The 27,179-nt window shown below is 42.9% G+C and overlaps 1 protein-coding gene and 2 non-coding genes across 3 annotated transcripts; 2 read left to right on the forward strand and 1 right to left on the reverse strand.

Moving 5' to 3' along the window:
- Positions 1 to 3,619: 3,619 nt before the first annotated feature.
- KPNA7 (karyopherin subunit alpha 7) lies at positions 3,620 to 25,128 on the reverse strand. The gene is made up of 10 exons (XM_032459456.1): positions 25,019 to 25,128; positions 23,624 to 23,749; positions 16,753 to 16,835; positions 16,064 to 16,332; positions 14,506 to 14,588; positions 13,671 to 13,934; positions 11,923 to 12,156; positions 10,268 to 10,450; positions 6,890 to 7,036; positions 3,620 to 3,827 (listed from the first exon to the last, which is right to left on the reverse strand). The coding sequence occupies exons 1-10, from the start codon at positions 25,082 to 25,084 to the stop codon at positions 3,714 to 3,716; spliced, it is 1,569 nt and encodes a 522-aa protein (XP_032315347.1). The 5' UTR covers positions 25,085 to 25,128; the 3' UTR covers positions 3,620 to 3,713.
- LOC116657708 lies at positions 18,471 to 18,661 on the forward strand. The gene has a single exon (XR_004312904.1). It is a non-coding gene; the product is annotated as a U2 spliceosomal RNA (small nuclear RNA).
- Positions 21,657 to 21,728, forward strand: TRNAT-AGU. Its single transcript has one exon. It is a non-coding gene; the product is annotated as a tRNA-Thr (tRNA).
- Positions 25,129 to 27,179: the final 2,051 nt, after the last annotated feature.

Genomic DNA, 27,179 nt, shown 5'->3' on the forward strand with positions numbered 1-27,179 from the left:
GATTAACCTCCTGGAGTAAGAGGATATGATGGTTTCTTTTCTCTTAACTTGTTATTGTTCTGAAGTCTTTTTATTTTTAACTTTTAAATTTAAAAAATGGGGGGTAGGTAATTAGGTTTATTTATTTTCAATTTTTTTTTAAGTGGAGGCACTGGGGATTGAATGTAGGACCTCGTGCATGCTAAGCACGCACCCTACCACTGAGCTATACTCTCTCCTCCCTAACTTTTAACTATGGAGAGCTTCAAATGTCCACATTGGGGGAAAAAAACAGAACAGTACAATAACTACCTCTACCATGGATGGACCTATCACTAGCCCTACCAGCCATCATCAGAGTAATTTGTTTCAAAGTAATATCTTCAAAAAGATAACGGCAGTGGAACACAAAGATTTTGTGTCTGGTCGTTCAAAACGTCACTGCATCTGCCGTCATTCCGTGCTTGTCTCAAAAAATGACACTTAAAATTAACATAGCTTTAACATTAAACGTAAAAAATTAATACTTCCTTAATATCGAACTTCAGTTCAGTGTTCAAGTTTCCAAACGTCAGATGCGTTTTATTTATTTCTACACTTGCTGTAATCAGAATACAAATAAGTACACACATTCTGGACGGTCAATGTGTCTTAAGTCTCTTAACTTACAGTTTCCCCCTGTGGGCGACTCTTAATTTGGAATTTATTAGATAAAGAAACTGAGTGGTTTGTCCTGCAGAGTTTCTCAGCCTGGATTCGCTGACTGCCTGTCTGCAGTGCAGGCTGACGTTTTGCCCTGTTGTCTGGACATCCTGTAAATTGGTAGTTGGACCTAGATGTTTAACTCCTTCTAATGCTCTCTCTTCAGGCCTACTGCTGCTTTCTTCTATCTCCTCCATTCTGCCACTGAGTCCATTCAGTAAAGCTTTAGTTTGTAATTGCATTTTTCATTTCTAAAATTTCCATTTGGTTCTTCTTTCTCTCTCCCGGGTTCTTCGCTGAGACGTCACTGACTCCAGGCTGTTATCACAATGAGGTCTTTTAAAATGCAAACACATGGTAGGGTGGTAGGCGGTGGTAGCCAGCCTCCAAGGTGACTCCCAGCGATCCCTGTCTCCTGGTCTCCACACACCTGTGCAGCCCCTCCCACATTCTACTAGGGTCAGTCTATATAACCCACAGCACATGGCAGGGTGATGGCACATCCCTTCTGAGATGAGGTGATCAAGGGCAGTGGCTTCTGTCTTGGGCACTCTCTCTACCATGCACACACCCTCAGATCACTTGCTCTGGAGGAAGCAAGCTGCACTGTGTCAGGTTGGACTTGAGGCCCTGCTTTTTCTTTTACTTAAAAATGCAGAACCAATGAGATAACCTCATGAGCTACAGTTTCTTTATTTGGAAATCGATGAGCATTTTTGTCCCACCTACCTCTTGGGTTGTTATGAGTCTCACATAAAATAAAACACAAAAACATACAACTATTCATTTATGTAATCCCACACCCTTATCTTACAGATGAAAACCTGAAGCCCAAAGGAATGAAAAGAATTGACAGATAAGGCATGAAAGAACAGAGGATTTAGAAAATGAGCCCAGACTGGAATCCAGAGCCGAGACTTTAAGCCCAGTTCTCTTCCCTGCTGTGCCTCAAGGATTGTGGGCTAGTATCGTCAAACAGGCACTGTTCCAGAGAGACAGTAGATAAATTATGATGTGTACGCAGTTAACCAAGAGAATGACATTTCTTCTATGATACGTAACAAATATGGGATAAATGCAAGAGGGTCAGAGATTTTCCAGTTCAGCTTTTACATCATAAAATTGACAGAGCCAGCTACTCCTTGTTTCTATTGCTCTGCCAGTTACCCCAACACGCCGAGCCCCAGCACGTGGGCCCCCAGCCAGAGGGTGACTAATACCACTTCTTTGCACCCAAACCATGTATAATAGGCAAGTAGCTCCTTCTTTGAAAACTTTGCTGGACAAGTTGGTATCAGTATCTTTAAACCACAAACACTCCTTTGTTGTGCAATTTCAGTAAAGAATATTTGGAGAGAAAAGAAGCTAGCAATTTGAAGACAGAAAAGAGCTAGTTTGAGCCAGCAAGGTCAGACCATAAAGGTAACCATGACCTCAACAGGGTTTCAAACTTCTTTTTTAAATTAAGATGTTTTTTCTCAAAGAAGTATTTTTGCAAACCACCTCCCCCATTTCTGCTTTCTCCTCACCCCTCACTCTGCTGATAGGGGAAACAGTGATGGGGAAAAAATTGATATTTTAAAAAGTTGAAAAAGAATCTGATCCCAATCAGGTTAAAAAAATTAAAATGCACATTGACTCAAACTGGAAGGAAAACACAAATATGAAAATAGTTGTGCTTGGAGTGGTAGAATCATTTTTTTGCCCATTCTTAGTTTTGTTTGTAATTTTTCAAAATATGTTTATATATATATAATATATAAGCCATTACATATATACTTGTAATGTATTTTATATATAATTTATACTTTTTGCATTATATTTTTAACATAAAAATTCTGGTTTGGTACAATGCCTATCTTGTCAGACTGGGATTAAATAGGTTTTGCGGATTGAAATCCTAACTAGTTACCGTTCAGTGTTTCACTCTTCATGTGGGTCAGTTAAGATACTCTCAAGTTGTGAGCAACAGAAACAATCTCTGGCTACTTGAACAAAAAAAGAGAATCCATGGGAGAAACACAGGAGAGTGTAATGGACCAAAGGGCAGCCTTCAAGAAGCAGGAAGCCACTGAGAAGACCCGCTCCCCTTGCGTAAGCAAACACTTGCCAATTGTTTCCTCTGGGCCCAATCCCTGGGTGTCAGACTCAAAGTTCTCAGAGAGTGAGATTCCTCTTGGGCAAAGATGTGCCCAGCTAGGATATTCTGAGCTGATGAACAAAAGAGGGAGTCAAAAGGAATCTCCTAGGTCCCCTCCCTTCCCTGGTGGGAGAGAACACTTTGGGGATCCCGTCCCACCAACACAGCCCTCAGCCGCGGGCAGAGTGTCACCACAGATGGAGATGAGGATGCCGACTGGAAGGCCCAGCCTCCACTCAATCATAGGTGTGTTCTCACCACCAAATGAGAAGCGTGTTTCAGCTGTATTTTGGGTGGACACCCACACCTTCCTCCTTCCCTATCAGGGACCAGCAAAGACATGCTCTGGGCATGACATTTCGGTGGGATGCTTTAGAGCAAAATAGAACTTCATCTCATCTCTACACTCACATTATACAAAGCAAGTCTAACCCTCCTTTACATACACATCCCACTCCCATTACCGCATCACCTTGCACTGTACTTCTAGGTCCTTCCCATCCCAGTCTCTCTCCTTTCAACTACTGCCCGCACAGCCTTCCTTGAAGGATGTTCTGTATTAACAGGCATTACATGAAAAAGAGAAGGGAAGGGGGACCACAGTCAAGCAAATCTAAGAGACACCGGTTAAACCAAGTCTGCACGGCAGAGTTCGTCTAGGTAGCTGTAGACCACTCTACTCTGTTTTGCAGATCCTCCCTGAAGCCCTTAAAGGGCAACCACGAAACCACATGTTCTTAGGAGCTGGATTCTACGTGGCTTTAAGGTGTAAGTGGTTTAACTGCTTTTTAATCGATGGAGGTGAAAGGGTGGGAAGTTTTATTAACATTCATTTTAAAAAGCTTTACACCTGTGGTGCACTGAGAGAAAGGGGCTCTTAGAGAAGTGCCTCCTAGGGTTTGGTCCCTGGTTTGGAGGTTTCAGAGCTTTGGTATGTTTTTGTTAAGTGCTTTAAGAATTCATGATCTTGGTCCAGGGCCGGTAATGTTGTGCCAGTTTCTTCTTCCTTTGGGGGAGAAGAGACACGGTTATACCTCCAGGCTCCTGGCACATTAGTACTGCACAGTTGACTTCTTAACATCTTCCATGGATTAGAATTTGCTCTAAGTCAGCCTGAGGCTCCCCAGAGGAGAGACTGAAGGAGAGAAACATTGAACTGTTTCTCAGGCTGGACCTTAAATGCAGTTTGTGTGCATAGTGAAACATACATACCATAAAAGTTACCATCTTTCACCATTAACTGAACTATTCAGTGGCATTAAGGACACTCACATTGCTTCGCGACCCCCACCATGCATCTCCAGAACATTTTCATCTTTTCAAACCAAAACTCTGTACCCGTTAAACAATAGCTCTCCACTCCCCTCTTGCTCCCAGCCCCTGGCAACCACCATTCCACTTGCCATCTCTATGAGGTCCCTCGTGTAAGTGGAATCACACAGTATTGGTTCATTTGTGTCTGGCTTACTTTTAAAAGCAGTTTTGATACATGGAACATTAGAGTGAGTAAGAAGACAGAGGGTACAGCTATCACTTCTGGATCAGAAGTCGTGGACTTGCAGCCCTTGGAGGAGCCCTAGGGATCTGACTTCACTTAAAGGGACGAGTTTCCTAATTATGAAGTTTTCTTAGGAATCTTTAACTCAGAAGATGCTAATCGCTGTTTTGGGTCTTCTCTGCTTCGAGAGCAATCTCTCAGTCCCATACTGAGACTAGCTGCCTCCGTTAGGAAGAGCCACCAACCTGGTCGTATTTATTGTATGGATTTTGGTCATGATTCAAGCTGGACACCCAACAGAGTAAACCCCTAATTGTCCCCAAAATTAAAAACAGAACTACCATACAATTCAGCAGTTCCACGCCTGGTTATTTATCCAAAGAAAATGAACACACTAATTCAGAAAGATACACGCACACCTATGTTCATTGCAGCACTATTTACAATAGCCAATATGGAAGCAACCTAAGTGCCCATCAATTGATGAATGGATAAAGAAAATGTGATATATAAACAATGGAACATTACTCAGCCATAAAAAGAATGAAATCATGCCATTTGTGACAACATGGATGGACCTAGAGGGTATTGGGCCAAGTGAAGTCAGACAGAGAAAGACAAATACTGTATGATTTCACTTACATGTGGAATCTAAAAAACAAAACAAATGAACAAACCCAACAGAAATAGAGACACAGGTACAGAGAACAAATAGGTGGTTGCTGGGGGCGGGTGGGTGGAGATGAGATAAATAGGTGAGGGAGATTAATACAAACTTGCAGTTAAAAAATAAATGTGTCATGGTATGAAATGTACAGTGTGGGGACTAGTCAATAACTATGTAATATCTTTGTATGGTAACCACACTTGCCTCGATCATTTTGACATGTGTAGAAATATCAAATTACTATACTGTGCATCAAGAACTAACAGTGTTATAGGTTAATTATACTTTTAAAATAAAGTCATAGAGAAAGACATCAGATTTACGGCTACGAGAGGTGAGAGGGTAGAGGGTGGGGGAACTGGATGAAGGTATTCAAAAAGGTACAAACTTCTAGTTATAAGATAAATAGGTACTAGGGATGTAACAGAAATGATTAATATAATTAACACTGCTGTATCTTATCTATAAAAGTTGTTAAGAGAGTAAATCCTAAGAGTTCTTTTGTCAGAAGAAAAAAGAATTTTTTTGCTGTATTTCTTTTACTTTGTGTCTGTGAGATGACGGGTGAGATGCTAACCTAACTGTAGTAATCACTTCATGATGCATGTAAGTCAAATCATTATGCTGTACGCCTTAAACTTACGCAGTGCTGTGTGTCAATTATAGCTCAATAAAACTGAAAGAAGGAAAAACCACACTGGGACACTACTTCATACCCATTTTAAGTGGCTGTGATTTAAAATAAACCCCAGAAAACAAGCATGGGCAAGGATGTTGAGAAGTGGGGACCTTTGTGTGTTGCGAGTGGCAATGTAAAATAGTGCGCCCACTCTGGGGGACAGGATGGAGGTTCCTCAAAAATCAAAAACAGATTTACTGTATGATATGACAATTCCAACTTGGGGTATACCCAAAAAAATTAAAAGCAGGAATTCTAACATTTCTATTCCCTTATTCATAGCGGTGTTATTCACAATACCCAAAAGGACAACCCAAGTGTCCACTGATGGATGAATAAACAAAATGTAGTATATCCATACAACAAAGTATTACTTAGTCTTAAAAAGGATGGAAATGTTGACACGTGCTACAACACAGATGAACCCTGAGGACATGATGCTGAGTGAAATAAGCCAGTCACAAAAAGGACAAATACCGTATGATTCCACTTCTGAGGTACTTAATATTCCAATTCACAGAGAAGGAGAGTGAAATGGTGGTTACCAGGGCCTGGGGGGTGGTAGTGGGATGGGGCGGTTATTGTTTAATGGGGATAGAGTTTCGGTTTGGAAAGATGAAAAAGTTCTAGAGATGGACGGTGGTGATGGTTGTATGACTGTGTGAATGTACTTCATGCCAGAGAACTGTACACTTAACAATGGTTTAAATGGTAAGTTTTATGTTACATATGTTTTACTACCATAAAAAGTGTTTCGGAAGTATCTAATGCTATCTGACCATTATCCCCTGCTCCTGCAGGAAACTCGGAGCCTTTTGTAGACTTCATCCCCAAACACCATATTCTGGAAAGAGACAGAAGGAAGTAGCAAAGCGGTTTTTCAAAAACTGGGTCTGCCTTCGTTGTTTGTATTTCTCAGTAAAAAGTCACTTTAGCATCAATGTCCTTCCCTCCCGCTCCCCCAAAGGAGCCAAGTAAGGAAAAAAAAACAAAAACAAGAGTGAAATTCTACACCAGAGGCAGCAGGACAAGATTCTGTGGGACTAGAGCAGTTTCCAAGAGTCCGGATAACATGGAGGGGGAGTAACTTGAGGCTAAGTCAAGAGAGAAGCCCGCCTGTCCGTCACCCACCTCATGGGAACAGCTCAGGTACCTGCCAGGTGATCACCTGCAGAGATGGTTCACCAGGAGGGCTGGGCGGTCTCTGATGCTCTGGCCACTTACCTCACAGAAGTGTCTCTCAATAATGTTTGAAGCAGTCAGGGCAACCTGATAGTTCTCGTGGAGTTGCAAAGCCTCAATTCTGTCAACCCCACCAAGTCCTTCTATCAGAAGACACATGTGTTCCTTCTGAGAAATCTTCTCTGCTGCCTGCAGGCCAGATAAGACGGAGACTCTGGGCCAAAGCTCTTAGGAGGTGGGGCTTCATTCCAGTAGAATCAGACCAAGCTACCCATTTCACATTGGGCAATGGCAGTTTTACTTTTTCCAGATTGAGTTAAAATTGCACTATCTTCCTCTCATTCTGGATATTTATCATATAACTATTGAGGTTTATCTTCATTACACAGAATACAGTATCTCCTTTGCTGTATATGCCACCATCCATAAATCTAACACCACCACTATCCAGTAGGTAACCTTCTAATTAGTGGAAATTGCTTCTAATACAGAGGAAATGATCTTCAAGTAATGCTATGTAAATGCAGAAGTTCTTGCCCTGCACTCCCTGGAAAGCCTTGAGAGGTCAAGCAGGAGACCCTTGATAAGGGAAGCCACACCATGGCAACTGATGAAGTTCATGGGAACAAATAATGTGACTGGATTTAATCTAACACTGACCATTGGATTTATCATCCAGGGCTATTCACAAACACAACATTTGTACATACAAAACCTCAAGAGTATCTCAAGAGATACAAAAAAAGCAATGATAAAATTCAACATCCATTCATGATAAAAGCCTCTCACTGAAGTGGGTATAGAGGGAATGTATCTCAACATAATAAAAGCTATTTATGACAAATCTACAGCCAACATAATACTCAATGGTGAATTTTCCACTAAAATCTGGAACAAGACAAACATGCCCAGCCTCACCACTTCCATTCAACATAGTACTGGAAGCCCTAGCCACAGCAATCAGACAAGAAAAAGAAATAAAAGGGATCCAAATTGAAAGGGAATTATATGTAGATGACATGATATATAGAAAACCCTAAAGATTCCACACAAAAACTCCTAGAACTGATAAAAAAATTCACCAGGTAGCAGGATACAACATCAAACATACAGAAACCTGTTGCATTTCTTTATACTAACAATTAAATAGCAGAAAGGGAAAGTCAAAAAAAAAAAACCCCAAATCACATCAAAAATAAAATAAAATACTCAGGAATAAACCTGACCAAAGAAGTGAAAAACCTATATGCTGAGAACTATAAAACATTGTTCAGTAAATAGCATATTTTGGGGAAGTGGAGAGAGATAAAGACAAAACTTTGGCGTCCGATGGGACCATGCTCGCTATTTTGTGAGTAGTAATTTAAAAACCTCCTGTGGGTCAAATGAAATATTGTTTAGGCCATAGTGTTTATCTGATGAGAATTTGCACTTTTGTCTAAGCCTTGATACTCTCTAGTCCTGTCTGTAGGTCCAAAACGAATTCTTGGCTTTGAGTGAAGAAACTGAGGCAGGAACCAACGTGATAGGTCAGCCTCAAAGAAAACTGAGAAGTCGGGGATGACCCAGGGCAGTAGGAGCCTGGGGAAGGATTGTGGAGTTTGACAGAACAGATGGCCCCAAAGTAACTTCAAAGAACCTCATCCACTCTGATGCCCATTTGAAGTTTTTTCCTTTTCATCTTGATCTTTCTCACTGTCCTCTGTGCCACTATCTGATACAGGGGCTTCACTGGTCCATTAGAAGTGATTCGCCCAGACTCTCCCCAGAAAAACAATCCCAAGTGTTTAATTCAAATGAATCAGATGAAGTTAAATTTCTTTAGCCCACAAGTGTGCTTTCACAAATTTTTTATGTCCAGTTTTGCCTACTGGCTGCTAAGTCTCTACTCTTTATCTGTGATTCACTCAAAGTCTTAGTGTCTAAATGGGCTGTTTCTAATCCGTTCTTGACTCAGGTCAGTTCTTTCTGAGACAGTTACATGAAAAGGATGCTTAAAGTGAGCTTTTAAAAAGGAGTCCCCTGGTGTTAACTTTGAAACTTTTCAAAAGACTTAGTCACATCTAAAAAGACCTTAACGTAATGAATATAACCAGCCTCTAAGATGGCCCTGGGTGATCCCTGCCCTCTTGGTATTCATGCCCTTGTGTAGCCCCCTCCCATGTTGAAATGGGCTGATCTGTGTAACCAACAGGATGTTGTTGAAACAACCTCCTTAATAGGTCTTAACAGACACTGGGGCTTCCTCCCTGCTTTCTGCGTTTACTTGCCTCAGAGGAAGCTACCATGTTGGAGAATACTCCAGCAGTCCCAGGGAATCCATGTGGGGAGAGTAACTTGCCAGGCATGTGAGTGAGTCATCTTGGAAGCCGATCCTCCAGCCTGCATCAAGCCTTCAGATGAGACTGCAGCCCCGGTTTCACGAACCAGAAATATCCAGCTAAGCCGCCCTTGGGTTCCTAACCCCAGAAACTACGTGAGACAATACATGTTTGTTTTAAGCCACTAAGGGGTAATTTGTTATGCAGTATACAACTGACACAAATAGTGTGACAATATTGGCTTAACTTGCCTTTATTTTAGAAATAAGACTTTTCTAGAATTCTAATTCAAGGCTTTGTAGTCCATTATCCCAGCCACATACTTGAATGGAAAAAGAATTCTAGGATGGCCCCTCAGGGTCTATTCCTGCTAACTTCTTGCTGCTCCTGCAATTAGGTCCCATGTTTTAGCCTTCTCAAAGAGAGCCAGCCATGTGGCCCACTGACTTTTTCTTTTCTTGCTTCAAACCTTTGATTGGTTTCTCTGTCTCACTCAGTAAGTCAAAGTTCCCACAGACCTTCTGTGATCTGGCCCCTGGATACCTTGAGCCTGTCTTCTACCACACCTTCTGTCCCTTTGCTCTGCTCTGGCCACACCCCCTCCTTGCCTTTTTTAGGTTCCTAGAGGGATGTTCCCCAGATACCCACAAGACACACTCACTTCTTTCACATCTTTGCTTAAGTGTTCTTCCTCAATCAGGTTTCCCCTAACTACTGCGTATAAGAGACCACCATCCCCTCCCCACTCGAAGCCCCTTTATCAGGAAACACCCCTTTATCAGATGTGCTACCAGTAACTCTCCACCTGACGTGTCTGTTCCCCTCCCCACCAATACATCAACTCTTTTGGAGCAAGGACTTTGTCATTTCCTAAGCATCTAATACCAGTACTGGGCATTAAAACACTTATCTGAGAAAATGAAGGTGATGGACCTTCTTTGAAAGGCCTCTTGTTTTGTTATCTGTAGGATGTGTGGACAGAGGGAGGGGGTTGGGGAACGGAGAGGAAAGAGAATCCCTACTTCGGTTTTAAGAACCAAATTAAACATCTTCATTTGGAGACTGCTATTTGGAAACCAACCTGTTCAGAACAGCTCACCTGGAGGATAAAAGAGAAGACGTCGAGGATGATGATAACAATTTTGGTGTCTTGGATGGTGAGCAGATTTATCAGTGGCTCCAAGACTCCAGACTGGACAAGCTGGATCAGCTGGTCCACAGTGCCCCCTGTTGTGAAGTTAGCCACTGTCCAGACAGCCTCTTTCTGGACTTTAAATTCTCCCTGCAGAAAGAGAACATTTACATTCCTGACAGACCCTGAAGAACTCAAATACAGTGATGCCAACGTGGTTCAGTTTCTAGGTTAGCTGGTGACAGGCAGGACCATATGTGTAATTTACACAGACCCCCTTGGCGACTTGCCTTTAGTTCTTGAGAAGACAGCATCTTTCAGAAGCTGGGAGGGAGGAAAGGCAGGCTCATATATGGTCTTAGAGGGAGGTTCTGAGTTCAAACAGACTCATTTCCTTAAGTCAGTTTGTAGAAAAAATACAACTAACATAAGCCAATGCAGGGAATCAATCTTGCTTAGAAATCACATGGGGAATTTTTAGGTTAGAGTGAACTACGCCTACAGTTCTAGTCTTTCTGCCCCAGTAAAACTTTGGACAAGACGTTCCAGAGTCACAAACCTGAGCACAGCCTGGAGGTGACAGAGAAAATCCCCTGAACTATCACTCAATGCATCCCTTACATTTATAAAACACAGTTCACCCAGAGAGATGGGAGTCATTTATCATGAATTCTTCTATCCCTGGTCAGGAGGAGTTATTCCCATCTTGTGGCTAGGGAAAACTGTGACCTCGGTTTAAAACAAAATTAAAAATTAAAACAACTTATGGCTCCAAGCAAGTTATATTTCAAAAGGCACAATTCAAAGTAAAATTACTCCTTGATTCCTGACTAGTGTTTCTGATTAGAACGTGTACAGACTCACAAACACAGGATAGCAAGTCCGTCTTACAGACTGGGAGATGCCATGACATGGGCTGTCCGCCTGGCCTAGTTTTTCCTACCTAGTGCACACCTGGGAACCCACCTGTCAACCAGAGAGAGAGCAGGACATCGCCAGTCCCTCCTCTGCCCCCAGTCTAAGGCAACCACTCCTGGCTTGTTTCCCAAGCAGATGGTTTCAACGTAGCTCATTCACCAAAAGATGATAAAAAGAAATGCTACGATAATAGTCGTCCTGAGGAGAGGAAGTGGGACTCAGGAGGAAGAAGGAAGCGTTATTGCTTTTCTGGATTTGCTGTGTATGTCACCGCTTTAATCAATGTGACCTTTACACTGCAAAGGCCGTCTTTCTTCAGGGCATCGTATCGCCGTCACCCGGTATGCTCCTCCCCCTAGATCAAAACCAAGCCTCCTCCTTCGTTTGCCAAAGAGTAGACAGCACATTATTTTAACACTAAAGATAAGCCAGTCTTTACCAGCTCCAGATTTTTCTGGATACTTGAACTGTGGCGTCCCCTTTTCATTGAGCAAGGCTCATTGAGTCCTCTAAAATTTTAATGAGATGTCCCAAATGAGACGCCCCTTCCTTTTTTCAGGGACAGTTAGGAAACCAGTGTTTCCTAGGTTTGTCATGATCTCCCTCCATTGGCTTCTCAGCCTGCATCTGAGTACCTGAAGGAGCTCAACATAGGGCCCACCTGAAAGTAGCCTTGTGTCACGGACACCACGTGTGCCACTTACGTTTTTTAGCAGAGCCACCAAGGGAGGCAGGGCACCGCAAGTAATCAGCTGCTGGATGTGCTGGCGGGGCCCCGCCGCCACGTTGCTCAGGGCCCAGGCTGCCTCCTTCTGAATGGAGGACCTGGGGTGCAACAGGAGCTGGGGCAGCACGCTCAGTACACCTGCGTCAATGGCCAGCTGGGTCTGGTGGTCCGTTCCTGTGACGACGTTCCCCACAGTGCGGAGAGAGGGCGTCTGGAAGAACAAGGCGAGAAGTGTAACCAAGTATTGCAAATGCATCCCAGAGGAAGGTGCCCATTGCACCAGGCTTTGTGCCCTCCCAAACACCCGTCATGCTATGCTGATGGCACTCTGGAAGCCTGAGATCAGTGATTATACCCCTGATCCTTATTAATTCAATACATCCTTGGCTGTTTTCATAGTTTAAAGGTATTTGGGGGCAGAGTGAGTATAGCTCAGTGTGTGTGCTTAGCATGCACGAGGTCCCGGGTTCAATCCCCAGCACCTCCATTGAAAAAAAAAAAAAGGTATTTGCCAGGCTCCCAGTAGTTCCAGCTCAAGTGGGATAGACGTCAAGGGATGCTTTTATCGAGAAATGATGCTGGCCTTTTCCTATCCTTACACTGGGAAACTTGTTTAATTAATCATATGTATAATGTAATAATTTCTACTGAATTTGCATTAAGCATGAATATCAAGTTCCTGTCGTATATTTAATTGGAGGTAATGAAATTCCAGTGGCTTTTCTGGTGTATTCCCCAACCCCCTCTTAATCACTCCGTAGGTCCCCAGGATGGGTCTATGATCGGGCTCAAGACAACTGTTCTAGGAGGGCTGACTGGATTTATTGTTTTCTTTCTCTGCAATGTAGTGGCAGCCCTAGCTCAGCTCATCAACAGTTCTAGAGTTTTCCTAGCCTATCATGCTACGTATCTGCCACCCAGGTGAGAGGTGGAGGTAGTTCTATAGGCCAATCACAGCCTTGTCAGGGCTGTTCCAGGTGGGCTCCAGACCCCCGGGACAAGTGACTTCTGCAAGATGTTGTCTTCACACCCTCCACGCCCCCAACAACACCCCCACACTAACCTTAACTTCCGAGGAAAACTATGCTAATCTCAGTACAGAAGATCACTAAGGCTGCATAATATACAGGACTAGACATAGAAATTTAAAGGGATACCCACATTTCAAACTACATTTTCAAGAATTATATAAGTGATCTATGTCTCAGAGTAAATTATTTGACCTTGATTTTATTGACTTTCCACCTATATCTGAAGTAATCTAAGAGAACAAAGTGGTGAGAGGATACGGAGAAATTTTCCTTTATACTTGAGTAAGAAATTCAAATGTTTACGAGCTTCACCTTAACACACAAACACCCCAGCTTGTTAACACCTACATGCAAAGACCAGTAGAAGGAAAGGCCACAAAAGAATAGTTCATTGGGAGGAAGGATTATAAGCAATTTTAATTGGTGCTTTTCTATATTTTCTAGTTCTCAGATCAAGAAAAAGTAAGTTACTTAATACCCACTAGGATTTTGGGTCAAAATAGATTCAGGTCTTTGGCTAGAGAGTAACAGAGATCAGGGAAGTGCAGGTGACAAGCTTGGTTCAAGGACAAGGAGGAACACCAACTGTGGAAGAGCTGGGTCGGGGGCAGAACAAAACCTGCTCGAGTGAAGATGACCCCCAGACTCTAATCTGAAGACCCACACAGAGAGTGACGAGACCTAGGAAACATACCAGGACATTGAGTTCCGAGCTGGCCATGAGCTCCACCAGCCTGGGCAGGACCCCGGTGTCAACCACTTGGCCGATGCGCTCATCGCAGCCTTCAGTGAGGTAAGACAGAGCCCAGCAGGTGTCCGAGAGAACCTCACTGTCTTGGTGCTGCAGGAGGTGGAAGAGGGCAGGCAACATTTGCTTCACTGAGTTATCGCAAGGGTACGGGTTCTTGTTCCGGCACAGGTTGGACAGGGTCCACGCGATGTTCCGCAGAAATGTGACCTGTAACAGGGAGACTGCTTCCAGCACTGGGTGCAAAGAAGGACAAGTGCAGATGGCCATGTGTCCTTGCCATCTTTGATCAATGTTATTGACCTGCATGAATCAAACCGTGTCAGCTTCAAACAGGAATTTGTTCTACGTAATGAATCTACCAGGGACACAGAGAATGAGCTTTGTTTCATATTCAAAAGTCAGATGGAGGTTTCCTTAGATTCTTCAAAATGTCCTTCCCCATCGGAGTCAGTTGATGACCTAAGTTCATTTTTCATTGACAAAACTAAGATCAAGCAGGAGTTACTTGGTCTTCCCACCTGCCTATAATTGTACCACATTTCTCATCTTCTATTTGACAACCAGTCTTCCTATCCTGCATCTGAATCCCATCACGTTTTGCCTCTCAAGATTCTGTCCCCTGGATCACCGCTCTCCCCTGGATCACTCCCACCAGTATAGAAACACACTCTGCGACCTTCGACCCCTATCCTTGGCACCTCTCCAGCCAGTACATCCCCCATTTCCCAACTTTGGGAACTTGTTACCTCACTAGGCAACCCCTTTTAAAGACACTCACTGGTACATTTGATGAAGCCAGGGCCAGCAGATATGGGATGGCATTGCTGGAGATAACATTGTCTCTGAATTCCGGGCCATCACCTACAAATAGATAAGAACATGACACTCAGAGAGGGAACAAAGAGAATCCTGGGGTGGATGACTAATCCTTTCAAAGTCTGTGTGAAGGGTGAGAGGCCAGAACTCATTTCTGGGTTGGTAAGTAGATAGCAGTGCCATGAACTTGATCCTGCGTCTCCAACGTGTTGGTTGAATAGACGGCCTGACATGAAAAGCAGGTACCACGCAGCAGGAATTGCTATAAACAGAGTTTCTGCAGACCTAAAGGAGCCAGTCAGCTGGGCACCACTTTAAACGGTGGCGCCATTTCACAGCATGGTTCTCAGGAGACAAAGGCCACTGCAGACCAGACTAACTTCCCAGAAGACTAGCATGGAGCAGTAACTTCCGAATGCAACTCAGAACAAAGTCTAGGAGATGGATAGATGCTGGCCATCAGCTGTCTGCTGCTTTGGCTGGAACACCCACTTTAGACCCTGAAAGTCTCGGCTTGTAATTGTTCACGCATCCGGCAAGGTGCAAGTGAAACTACACCACCCAGTTTGGCCTGTTCCTTGCTGTACCAAGCAAAGCGAAAGGCGAAATCTCTGTAATAGGTGCTTTATTTCTGCAAGCATTTAAAAAGCAGGCTTATTTTATATTCTGGGTTTGCTAATCCCATTATCGGAAGTCCTCGGAGGTCTCATCATACTGTTTGTTTCTGCTGACTCAGTCATGGTGGATTGTTGGTTCTCTGAACTTGAAATTGCTAATATCTGGCTGCTCTTAGTTTGCCAAAACCCCAAGGGGCCCAGTTGAGTTTACTTCCCCCAGAGAGCATTGCATTTATATTCAGCCAGGGATCCTGGAGCTTCCAGCCCTGCAGCATTAACCCCCCAGTTTCCACTTTCCTGGACCACGCGGGGAATTAAGCATCAAGTCCCAAATCCATGAGGCCAATCTTAGGTTTGTATTTTCAGGGGAGGCTTTTATCCTAAAGAAACTTTTTTTTTTTTTAATGTTCCTTTGGCAAATATCACTGGAGGTAGAATTCTTCTAGGGTCCTAGGTCATGCAAGGGTCTGTCATAAAATCCCCACTTTGCATGAACCAAAGACTTGTCTTTTGTTCCTGAAGCCACTAAGACCTGAGACTGCAGGACCTTGGTCTTGGCAGGTGTCACCAGGTAGCCTGCAGCTTCAGAACAGACCACATTGTCTGGTTTCAGCTTCCATTTTTAGCCTTTGAACTTGACTGAATTTTTGAAAATCCCATTCTACTTTCCCCAGCATTTCTAGGTATTTATTTTTATTTTATTTTATTTTTTTAATGGAGGTAATAAGGATTGAACCCAGGACCTCATGCACGCTAAGCACACACTCTACCACCGACCTAAAGCTCTACCCTCATTTCTAGGAATTTACACTTAGAGTGCCTAATCTGCAATACTACCCAGAGACCTCCCGTCGCACCACGCACCAGGCCCGCTGTTTCCTTGTCCTGAGGGGAGAGCCTCACCTGCTATATTACCAAGGGCCCACACTGCCTGTTCACACACAGTCATATGAGGGGAAGACAGGAGCTCAACCAAGGGCTGGACGGCCCCTCCTTCCACAACAGCACGAGTCAGCTCTGAGGTCCCTGAAGCGATGTTGGTGAGAGCCCAGGCTGCTTCGAACTGCAAGCAGGGGTGCGGTGATGACTTCAGGAACTCCACCAGCCTGGGAATGAGCCCAGCTTCAACCATCAGCCTCAGAGGAGGGTTCTTTTCCCGGGACAGCATCTTCCTTTGCAGTGCAAGAGTGAAAAACAAACACGTCCGGTCAGGTGGGTACGAAAAACCTCCTTTATGGATGCTTTTGGCCTTCCTAAGTATCAAAACAAAGGGCTGGGCCAGAGCTACTTAATATCCTGGCGTTTAGCCTCTAGCACTGTGCAGTGATGGAGCAATGTTCTCCCCTTTAGTTATCTATGATCCGCGATGTCTGTAGAGGCCAATTTAAATTAAGCAATTCATCTCTGACAACACTTGCATATCTTAAGCTGTTCTCAAGGACAGCGCAGAGGAGCAATTTGGTCTCACTTTTGGATGAACTAGCCTTTCTTACCTTGTGTGGGCATTTTGCCACTGCCAAGAAACCGAACAGGCCACTGGAACCCATTTCTAGCTATGAATCTGTCAACAAGAGAAGTCTGTTTGGTGATACCTGGCTGCCTGAGTGGCCTGGAAACACAGTTCTGGATCTGAGGCATTCACACCATTGATTATTTCTTGCAGGGTGAGGCTGACCTGCAAGGAGAGACACATCCAAGTCAGAGTCTCTGCCAAGGGAACCCCAGAGGCCATCCCGTGCAGCCATCTGTCTGATGAGGAGAAGCCGGCTTGAACAGTATGTACCCATCTACATGCTGCTCTGTATCAGGGGAGGGAAGAGCATCTGGTGGTCTCATAGGGCTCAGATTTGTGGGTCATTCCCCATGCTCTGGGGGAGGGGTAATTCCCATCATTACTGGGATCCCCAGCGCCTTTATAATCCCATGCAGTAAGAACATGCTAGCGAATGTCAGCAAAAATGGCAGAGGAAGGACCTCAAAATTCTCTCCCCCATAAAACCAACAAGAAAACTGAAAAATAATCAGAATCAACTTTTTTAGAACTCTGGAAACTGACCAAAGGCTTGCAACAATTATTTTTATCCGAGTCAAAAAGGGTATATTCATGAAAAATGTCTAAATCTCAGTAAGAACAACGAGGATTGTGGGGTTCTGCCTTGTCTTATTCCCACCCCTCCTCCCCTAGCTCCATGGCAGCCTTGAAAACCAACAGCCCAGCAGCTGCTAGAGGAGGCCGAACAGGTTAGTTCTCCTTTAAAGCCTCATCCTCAGAGAATTATTATTTGACCCATCTGGTGGTTTCCTGGGAGACCTCATTTGTAAGAGTCTATTTTGTTTGAGTCAGAGCTCACACAATGCAAAAAGTCTTTTCCCTGAAGGTATTTGTTAAAAACAATTAGAGGAAGTTGTTCAACTTCACAGCTGCTTAGGTTTGGGGGTGTGTGTTAGATAACAGGTGGGGGCACAATAGACTGACCAAAAAAAAGGACAAAACTGGGAATAACATGTTCATTGGGACTTTGAAAGCTCCAACATACTCCTGAAAATCTAGAAGTTCATATGCATGTACAGGGCTGTACACATGCTCACAGGAAACTGAGAAGGCGCTGAGGTCTCACCTCTGGCTGACTCTGAGGCTCTGTGCAAGTGAAGATGAAGGTTTAGGACAGGACTGTCAACCGTCTGAGTGTTGAAGGCATGCCCCAGCATACACACAGAACCCCTTGGCAATGACTGGGTGAATTTTTGCTTCCAAATGTTTAAGGGAATCTCTGTCCAATCATTAGCTGACCACTAAGCTAACTGAGCAGAGAAGTCAGTGACTATACATGACAAAGAATACAGACTTCACAAAAATCAATTCAGAAGTCACTGAGCAAACAAACAATGAGAAACAACAACAAACCCTGGGCAAGGGGTGGGGGGATCTGATATCTAAAGTTGCTACATTATTTTAAATGACTAGTTGTCAAAGAAATTACAAGACATGCAAAGTATGGCATATACACAAGAAGAAAAAAAAAAAAAAAGGCAATCAATAGCAACTGTCTCTGGGGAACCAGACATTGGATTTACTAAACAAAGACTTTATGTTCCAAGAACTAAGGCAAACTACGTCTAAGAACTAAAGGAAAGTCTTCGAATGATGTCTCACCAGAGCCAACTAGAAATTTTGGAATTGGAAAATACAGCAACAAAATGAAAAGTTCATTCAAGTGGCTCAAGAGCATCTCTGAGCACACAGAATAAACCCAGTCAGTGAACTTGAAGACAGGTCAGTTGAGATTATCCAGCCTGAAGAAGATAAAGAATTGGTTCTTGGCCTTTTAGCTAAGATCAAATGTCGTATCTGTTCTTACCAGCTTAATATCTGATACAGCCTCCCTCCAAGGACAATAAATTAAACGGATTTTTGGAACTGGGAGATGGAATAGGAGCTTGCTCCATCCACTCCATGCATTGACCTGGGATTGCAGTACGCCCAGGAATAGTGCACCCCCTTCAGGGGAACAAAGATTGTTTAAAAAAAAAAAAAAAGGAAAAAGATGAAGACAAAAATGAACAGATCCTTATATATCAAGCATATCAACGTATGCATAATAGGATGGAAAGGAGAGAAAGGGGCAGAAAGTATATTTGAAGAAATGATTTCCAAAAACACCCCAAATTTGATGAAGTTCATCTACACATCTGAGAAGCTTAATGAACTCCAAATAGGAAAAAATCCAACTGCAATGGAGTAAAATTAAAAACCAACATTAGAAGAAAATTTGGGAAGTACACAGATTTGTGAAAATTAAACAACTCCTAAACCAACAGGTCAAAAGGAGAAAATCAAAAGGGAAATTAGAAAATACTTTGAGATGAATGCAACAAACATACAATATACCAAAGCTGAGGACAATATACCGAAACTGAGGAGGTGCAGCTAAAGCAGAGCTACAAGGGAAATATATAGTCATAAATGCATGTATTTAGAGAGATCTCAAATCCATAATCTAACTTCACACTTAAAAATAGAGAAATAAAACAGAAAATTAAACCCAAAACAATTAGAAGGAAGGAAATATTAAATACTAGAGTGGAAATAAATGAAACAGAATGGAAAAATACAGAAGAAAAAAAATCAATGAAACAAGTTGACTCAAAAGAGCAACATAAATGGCAAATCTTTAGCTAGACTGATGAACGGAAAAATAGAGAAGACTCAAGTTATTAAAACCAAGAATAAAACTGGGGACATTACTACTGAATTTATAGAACTAATAATATTAGAGACTATATGAACAAAGTATGCCAACAAATTAGATAACCTAGATGAATGGGACAAATTCCTGGAAACACAAACTACCAAAAGTGACTCAATAAGAAACAGAAAATCTAAATAGACCTGTAATAAGAAACTGAAATATTAATTTTTAATGAAAACTTCCACAAAGAGAAGCCCAGGCACAGCAGGTTTCACTGGTGAATTTTCACAAACATTTAAAGAAAAAATAACATTTAAAAAAATTAATAAAAATAAATCCCTCACAAATTCTTCCCCCAAAAAAGAAGAGAGAGGAACTTTCTAATAGTAATTAATTCTATGAGTCTAGTATTACCCCAATATCAAACCAGACAAAGATACCACAAGAGGAAGTACAGAACAGTATTGGATTAAAATGAATATGGATTAAAATGCTAAACCAATTCTAAAAGAACAAAAGGCATCAACCCATGAACAGAATTATACATCACTACCAACTGTGATTTAACGCAGGAATTCAAGTGTGATTCAATCTATGAAAATCAATGACGTATACCATATTAATAGAATATACGGGGGGGGGGGGGCATGATCATCTCCACAAATGCAGGGAAAGCGTTTGACAAGATCCAGCACCCTTCCATGATTAAAACAATATTCAACACAAACTAGGAATAAAAGAGAACTTCCTCAACCTAACAAAGGCATCTAAAAAAAACCCACAGCTAGTGTCATACTTAATGATAAATGACTGAAAACGTCTCCCCTAAGGTCAGAAACAAGATAGGATGTCCACTCTTGTCACTTTCATTCAGCACAGTACTGGAAGCTCAAGACAGGCTAATTAGGCAAGAAGAAGGAATAAAAAGGCATCCAGATTGAAAAAAAAAAGTAAAACTATCCCCATGTACAGTTAACATAATCTTGGACAGAGAAAATCTATATCCAATCTACACACACAAACACAATTTGGAGGTAATAAATGAGGTTCAGCAGGAGTAATGTACAAAAGTCCATTGTATTTCTATATACTACCAATGAACAATCTAAAATTGAAATTAAGAAAATTTTATTTTAATTAAGAAAATAATTTTTATTTTATAAAAATTTGTATTTTTATTCAATAGCATAAAAAAGAATAAAATACTTAGGAATGACTTTAACAGAAGAAGCACAATACTTATATGCTGAAAACTATTTTAAAAAATTACAGAAGACCTAAACAAATTGAAAAAATTCTCTGTTCATAAATTCAAAGACTTAACATTGTAAGATGACAATACTCCACAAAGCTGGCCTAGAGTCAAAGCACCCGCCATCAAAATCTGAGCTCCATTTACTGAAAAAATTGACAAGCCAATTTTAAAATCCATATGGAAAGGCAGGGAATCCCAAAGAGCCAAAATAATCTTCGGGGGGGGGGGGGACAAAATTGGAGAACCCACACTCCCCAATTTCAAAACCTATAGTAATCGAATCTGTTCTGCTGGCGTAAGGATAGACATATATCAATGCTAGCCCATTCAGAGTCCACAAATAAACGCTCACATTTACGGTCAGCTGAAGTTTGACAAGGATGTTAAGACCATTCACTGGGGAAAGAATAGTGTTTACAGCAATGGGACAACTGGATATCCACGTGCAAAACAGTGAAGTTGGCCCCTTACACCATGTACAAAAATTAACTCAAAATGGATCCAAAAACCTAAACATAAGAGCTAAAACTGTAAAATTCTCAGAAGAAAACATAGGCATAAATCTTTTTGACCTTGGATTAGGCAATGGATTTTTCAGATGACACCTAAAGCACAAGGAAACCAAAGAAAAAAGTAGATAAACTGGACTGTTTCAAAATTTAAACATTTAAACATTTGCATTTCAAAGATTCTATCATGAAAGTAAAAAGACAACCCATAGAACGGGAGAAAATATTTGCAAATCATGTATCTGGTAAGGGTCTAGTATGCAGAATATATAAAGAACTCTCACAACTCAGTAAAAAGAGAAATTACTTGATTTTAGAAGTGGGCAAAGGAGTTGAATAGACATTTCTCCACAGGGGAGATATACAGCAGCCACTAAGCACATTAAAAAATGCTCTTCATCATTTAGCTTTAGGAAAACATGTCATTTACAACAATACAACCCTTCACATCCTCTAGATGGCTCTAGTCCAGAAATGGACGATAAGAAGTATTGGCAAATAAAATAATTAAAAAATTTTTTAAATTAAAAAAGGGAAATGTTGGGGGTATAGCTCAGTGGTAGAGTGTGTGCTTAGTATGCACAAAGTCCTGGGTTCAATCCCCAGTACCTCCATTAAAAAAATAAAAATTAAAAAAAAAAAGAAGTGTTGGTAAGAATGTTAGCATGTACAACAGTACAGCTGCTTGAGAGATAAGTTTGGTAGCTATTTGTTTCCTATCGCTACTGTAAAAATTACCACAAATTTAGTGGCTTAAAACAGACTTATAGTCTTACGGTTCTAGAAGTCAAAAGTTCATGATCAGTTTCACTGGACTCAAGTCAAAATGTAGGCAGAGCTGTTTCTTTCTGGAGGCTCTGAAGGGAAAGTCCTTTTTTCTTGCCTTTTTCAGCTCCTGGTGGGGCTGCCTGTGTTCCTTGGTCTGTGACACCTCCCTCCCCCTTCCCTCCTCCTTCAAAGCACAGCACGTTCATCTCTTCTTCTGCTCTGCCTTGTCCTTCATCCATCTTCTAAGGACCAATGTGATTACATCGGGCCCATCCAGAGAGTCCAGGATAATCCCCCCACCTCCAGACCCTTCATCTAACCACATTTACAAAGTCCCTTCTGTCATATAAGGTAACATTCACAGGTTCCGGGGTGAGGACACGGAGATATTTAGGGGGGCCATTATTCAGCTCACCACAAGCAGTTCCTCAAAAGAGTTAAGCCCAGAATTATCTTATGACCCAGCAATTCTACTCCAAGGTATACTCCTGACAATTGAAAATATGTCCAGACAAATGTTCATAGCAGCATTATTCATGATAGCTAAGAAGTGGAAACAGTGAATGGATAAACAAAGTGTGGTCTATCTATACAATGAAATATTATTCACCTACAAAACGAATGAAGTACTGACACATGCTACAACATGGGTGAACCTTGAAAACGTTATGTTAAGTGAAAGAAGCCAGACACAAAAAGCTACGTATTATGATTCCATTTACACAAAATACCCAGAATAAGTAAATCCACAGAGACAAAGGAGATTTGTGGTCACCAGAGGCTAAGGGGGAAGGAGGAGTGGGTAGGGGATTTCTACTGAGGTTATGAATATATTCTGAAATTAGCTAGTGGTGATGGTCACGCAACTTTGTGAACACATGAGAAACCACTGATAAAAGGGTGAATTCTGGGGTACTTGAATGTTTAAAAAGGAACATGCTAACAAGAATGAAAAAGTAAACTCTTCTCCTAGTTTTGTTTCAGATTTTCATCTTCCTTGGGTGGTGAAATCCTCAGGACTCCTATAGACAATCAAAACTAAGTAGAGAGAGGGGGTCAGAGTTCAACGGCAATCCAGAGGATGACCCTAGCCATTCTATTTGAGGCTCAGTAATGCATCATCAAGTCTGCTTGCCCAAACTGAACCAGAATCTGCCCTTCAAGAGCCCTACTTCTAGTCCTAATGCTCATGGATAGTTCAGGTGGGACACAGACATAACAGATCATAAAAGGCATGTAGATACAACGCTATTGGAGTTCTAAGAAGGAACACCTCCTGGTCAGGGAATTTTGGAAAGGATCCACCAAAACAGTACTGGCCTGGAAGCCAACCCAGGATTTGCCTTGAGTGAGGGTGGGGTGGATGGAGAGTGGAAGACATGACAGCATTCAAGTCCTAGGCAACACTTGACGTGTTGAGTGACTAGATGCCTCTACTGAGAGAGAAACTTCATGACCCCTCCATTTCCTGTTGCTGGTTGAATAGCAGCAAGAGAATTTTCAATTAGAAGCAGCACCTTCTCCAGCCCATTAGAATACAGACCCCATACTCACAGCCACAAGGTAACAACACTGCTTTCTGACGTCACCAGGTTAGCTCTAATCACGCTCTCTCTACAGCTTTCCTTCAAGAGCCTCCATTAGAGCTTGCAGGTTCTGAATCAAACATTTTCAAGGCAGAGAAACTTACAAAGGATGTGTTTTATACATGACTGCTCTACACGCCACGTCCCCGACGTACCCCTTTGTTCTGATGTTCAGAAGGGTCAGGGGAGACACTCGTGATGTTCCTCCTTTTCAAGGCCTGCTCATCCTTCTTGGCTTTTCGGAGCTCCAGGCTGACTGCTATCCTCTGCTGCCGCCTCACCTAATGAGGAAAACAAAGAATGGGAGCCCTTAGGGCTGCGAAGTCAGGTTGTCGCACGTTTAGCCTTTGGAACACACTTCAAAGCACCTGATTTCGCTTTTGCAGATGCCACAGGCCGGAAGACTTCAGATCACACAGCTAGTAAATAGTTTGGTTCACCTCCTCTGCTTCCTCCTCCTCCAACACCACCTCTAGAAAAACAGTCCCTCTTCCTCTCAAAGTGAAGGAAGAGCATGTACACCCTTGGCAGGTCAGGATTCTCAGCTGTAGAGACGCCTGAGCCAAGCATCCCATTGCTCTGAATCTGAGCACATCTTCATGGGTGGTTAGTTCCGGAAGACGAGGCCTGTGCCCTCCTGCTCTGGGCACGCAGGTGGGGCTGGCAACTAGGAAGGAAGCCCCCGTGCCCCAGGTGTTCTTGACTGTTTTCACTATTGGGCATCAGCCTATAGGTCATTCAAGCTTCCATCCAGTCCCAAGACTTTTACTTGGACACCAGACTAAGGAAGATTGAAATTCTAAAAACAAACCAACCACCCTTTTCTTCTTATGTCAGGCAAAATTCAGACTTTATCATATTGAGAATCCTGGGGAAATGATCTGATCTTTATGGATAGACGAGTTTGGGGTCAAAAACTTTTCAAGATACATAGATGTAGGACACAGACCTAGAGCCAGAAAACATGGAGACCAAAGAAGGAGAGAATTCACGCATAGCATAGGCTCCCTGGTCCAGGCCCTGGTGCTCATTCCAGCAGCAAGAGAAGCCTGGAATTTTCCATTCTGAGTCCTATTTCTCTGCAAGGCATGCTTGTTGTTACCCGTACTGTCGATATCTTAGCTCTTTGGTAAGCCTCTTCGACACTTGGAGCTTCAGGTACGCCTCTATATGTGAGGCACTGCTATTATCCAGTCCCTAAGAGGTAGGTATCAGCCCTGTTTTATGGATGAAGAAACTGAAGACCTGAGTTAAATAGTTTTCAGATCACATGGAGACCTCGATTTGAGTCTACAGTTGTCTGACTGTCTAGGTCCATGAGTTTCAACCCTCCCCACCGTCAATATATTATTATGAGATCTTCAAAGCATACAGAAAATTTGCAAGAATTGTTCAGTGAATATCTGTGCACTTACCCGCAATGAACATCCTGCTAGACTTGCTTTGTCACCCCCCCCCCACTTTCCCCCCTCTTTTTTTAAATGCATTTCGACCATGTGCTTTCTACTGCACTAGTCCTTGACAGCGTGAAGAAGCGGCTTCATACTCACAGACGCATCTTTGCCGCGATACTTGAATTTTCTCAGCCTCTCTTCTGGCGCTTCTAAAGTCGGCATATTGACTGGAAGCAGGAAACCACCTGGAGGCAGGGCAGTTCCAAAGAGATTTTTCAGAGCCCTGTGTGTGGTTAGTATGTTAAAGTCATCCTGGCTCCAAGCCCTTAAAGGGCCTACAGTGGAACGGAGACCAGACTCAGGAAGCCTGGCTTCCATAGGCATCACCACACCAGCTTGTGGGAGCTCAGAGGGGACGAGCCCCAGGCTGCAGAGTAAGGGAAGCCTTTTAGAGGCAGTTTGGCTTCAACTGGGTTTTTGATGGCTAGGGAGGCTGGAAGGGATGCATAGAACCCTTCCACGTAGCTGTGACCAAGGAGTTCTACACAGAACATAGGTACGGATGGCGAGGAGCCCAATCAGGCTATGACAGGAAGATGGCTTCTCCTCCCACACCCACCCCACCAGCACATTTGTTCAGGACTTTCTCAAGCCATGACCCACTCTAATTCTTCGGTAGACCTCCTCCACCCCAGATCAGGCCACCATCATCTTTCACCCCCATCTGTCAACTGCCTCCCAAATCTTCTCCCTGCTGCTTCCATCACCTTATTCCCATTTGTTCTCTACACAGAAGCCATGTGATCTTTTTAAAAAAAAACTTGGTCCACATCATTCCTCCCACTTTAAAACCCTCTACTGTCTGCCCATTGATTTTAGAAGAAAACTCAAATTCACTATGGCCCCCACCCTACGTGAGCTGGTCTCAGCCCACTTTCTCTAATAACTCTTTCCTAAGGATCTTCCCAGTCAGTCTGCTTTATCTTCTCCACAGCTTTTACCACCATCCAATATTTTCTTGTTTGTGCAACTTCCTCCCCCCACTCCCAATGACAGCGGGACCACGTGTGCCTTAGGTACGATTCCTCAGCCCCTTCACCATGTACAGCATCTAGTAAGTAGGTACTCAAATATTTGTTGCATGAGGGTCATGGGTGATAAGCTCACAGAGAGCTGGTCCTCAGTTAGAGGAGGTTATTCAAATCAGGCCAAGTCTGGACTTTCTACAGGGCAGCAGGGAATGACCTTTCTTACAGGTGTACAATGAATGTCTGTTTCTAAGTATACAGGATGGGCTGGACTATATTATAGAAAAGAGCAAACTGGAGAAAGAAGACCAATAGGCTCTTCTTGAGTGTATAACAGCTGGAGATAATTTTGGTAGGAAAGACTTATTTAGACACATCAGTTTGGATGGGATGATGCAGACAACTTGGAGAATTCCATAAGTGAGGAGACAGCCAAGAAGAGAGAAGGAATATACGTGAGAACAGAACAAGAATTGAGTCTTGGTGACACTCAAATTAGGACCCAAGAGACTGAAGAGCCAGCCAGAGACTACGAGAAAGGAGGAATTTGAGACAGAACAGAGGCACCACCAGTAACTGCAGCTACCAGGCCAGGGACGCATCCTTAAACCAAAGCACCACCAGCCCCAGCGAGATGGGAGAGCAGATCAGCTGAGCATCAGAGCAGACGATTCACTGTGGTGATGCCACCTTTTTTAAAGCTTCAGTCTCTTTAGAAGGTTAGGCAATAATGGGGGGGAGGGGACCTGCAAATTACTTCCTTGAATTGACCCATCACCCCCTCCCACCAGCACAGCCCCATCTGGAGAGGCAGAGAGTGACACAATGGGTCAAGAGAACCCTCACGAAGCTCTCCACCATTCTCTTAACCAAGTCACGTTGACCACCTCCACCACCCAACCCCTGAGAGGAGAGGGGTCCCGGTGACAGCCACAGTCCTTTGATTGCTGGGTATTTACAGGAGAACCACCTCACCGAAGTTGGATTAGGACAATCTCGGGCTTTAGATTAATTCAGTAAAAAATTCAGGCTAGAGGGAGACTTACCTCCAGCAACAGATCAGAAGCCAGCACATCAGGAGAGGAGAGAAGGATATTACAGGACAATCTCAGCACCGGAATCTCAGGCCAGAGACTAACCCTATCCTAGCCTTTCATCGACCTTTAAGTCTTCTCAAATTCCGCCCCGTAAGGAAGAAAAGAGTTACTTTTTATGACCCAAAGGTACATCACTGCTATTCATCATGACACCCTTGGAAACAGCATCATGACACCCTTGGAAACACCTTG

Source organism: Camelus ferus, chromosome 18, assembly GCF_009834535.1.
Source record: "Camelus ferus isolate YT-003-E chromosome 18, BCGSAC_Cfer_1.0, whole genome shotgun sequence".
Classification (NCBI taxonomy): domain Eukaryota; kingdom Metazoa; phylum Chordata; class Mammalia; order Artiodactyla; family Camelidae; genus Camelus; species Camelus ferus.

Bases quoted from the DNA above. Each gene is read 5' to 3' on its own strand.
- KPNA7 (XM_032459456.1), bottom strand. From the start codon at position 25,084: ATGCCGACTTTAGAAGCGCCAGAAGAGAGGCTGAGAAAATTCAAGTAT. The intron at 16,333-16,752 runs GTATCACCAAAC...TGCACTGCAAAG, and splicing joins CAGGCCACTCAGGCAGCCAG to GAAGATGCTGTCCCGGGAAA. The intron at 10,451-11,922 runs GTAAGTGGCACA...CTCTTTCTGCAG, and splicing joins TGGTGGCTCTGCTAAAAAAC to GGAGAATTTAAAGTCCAGAA.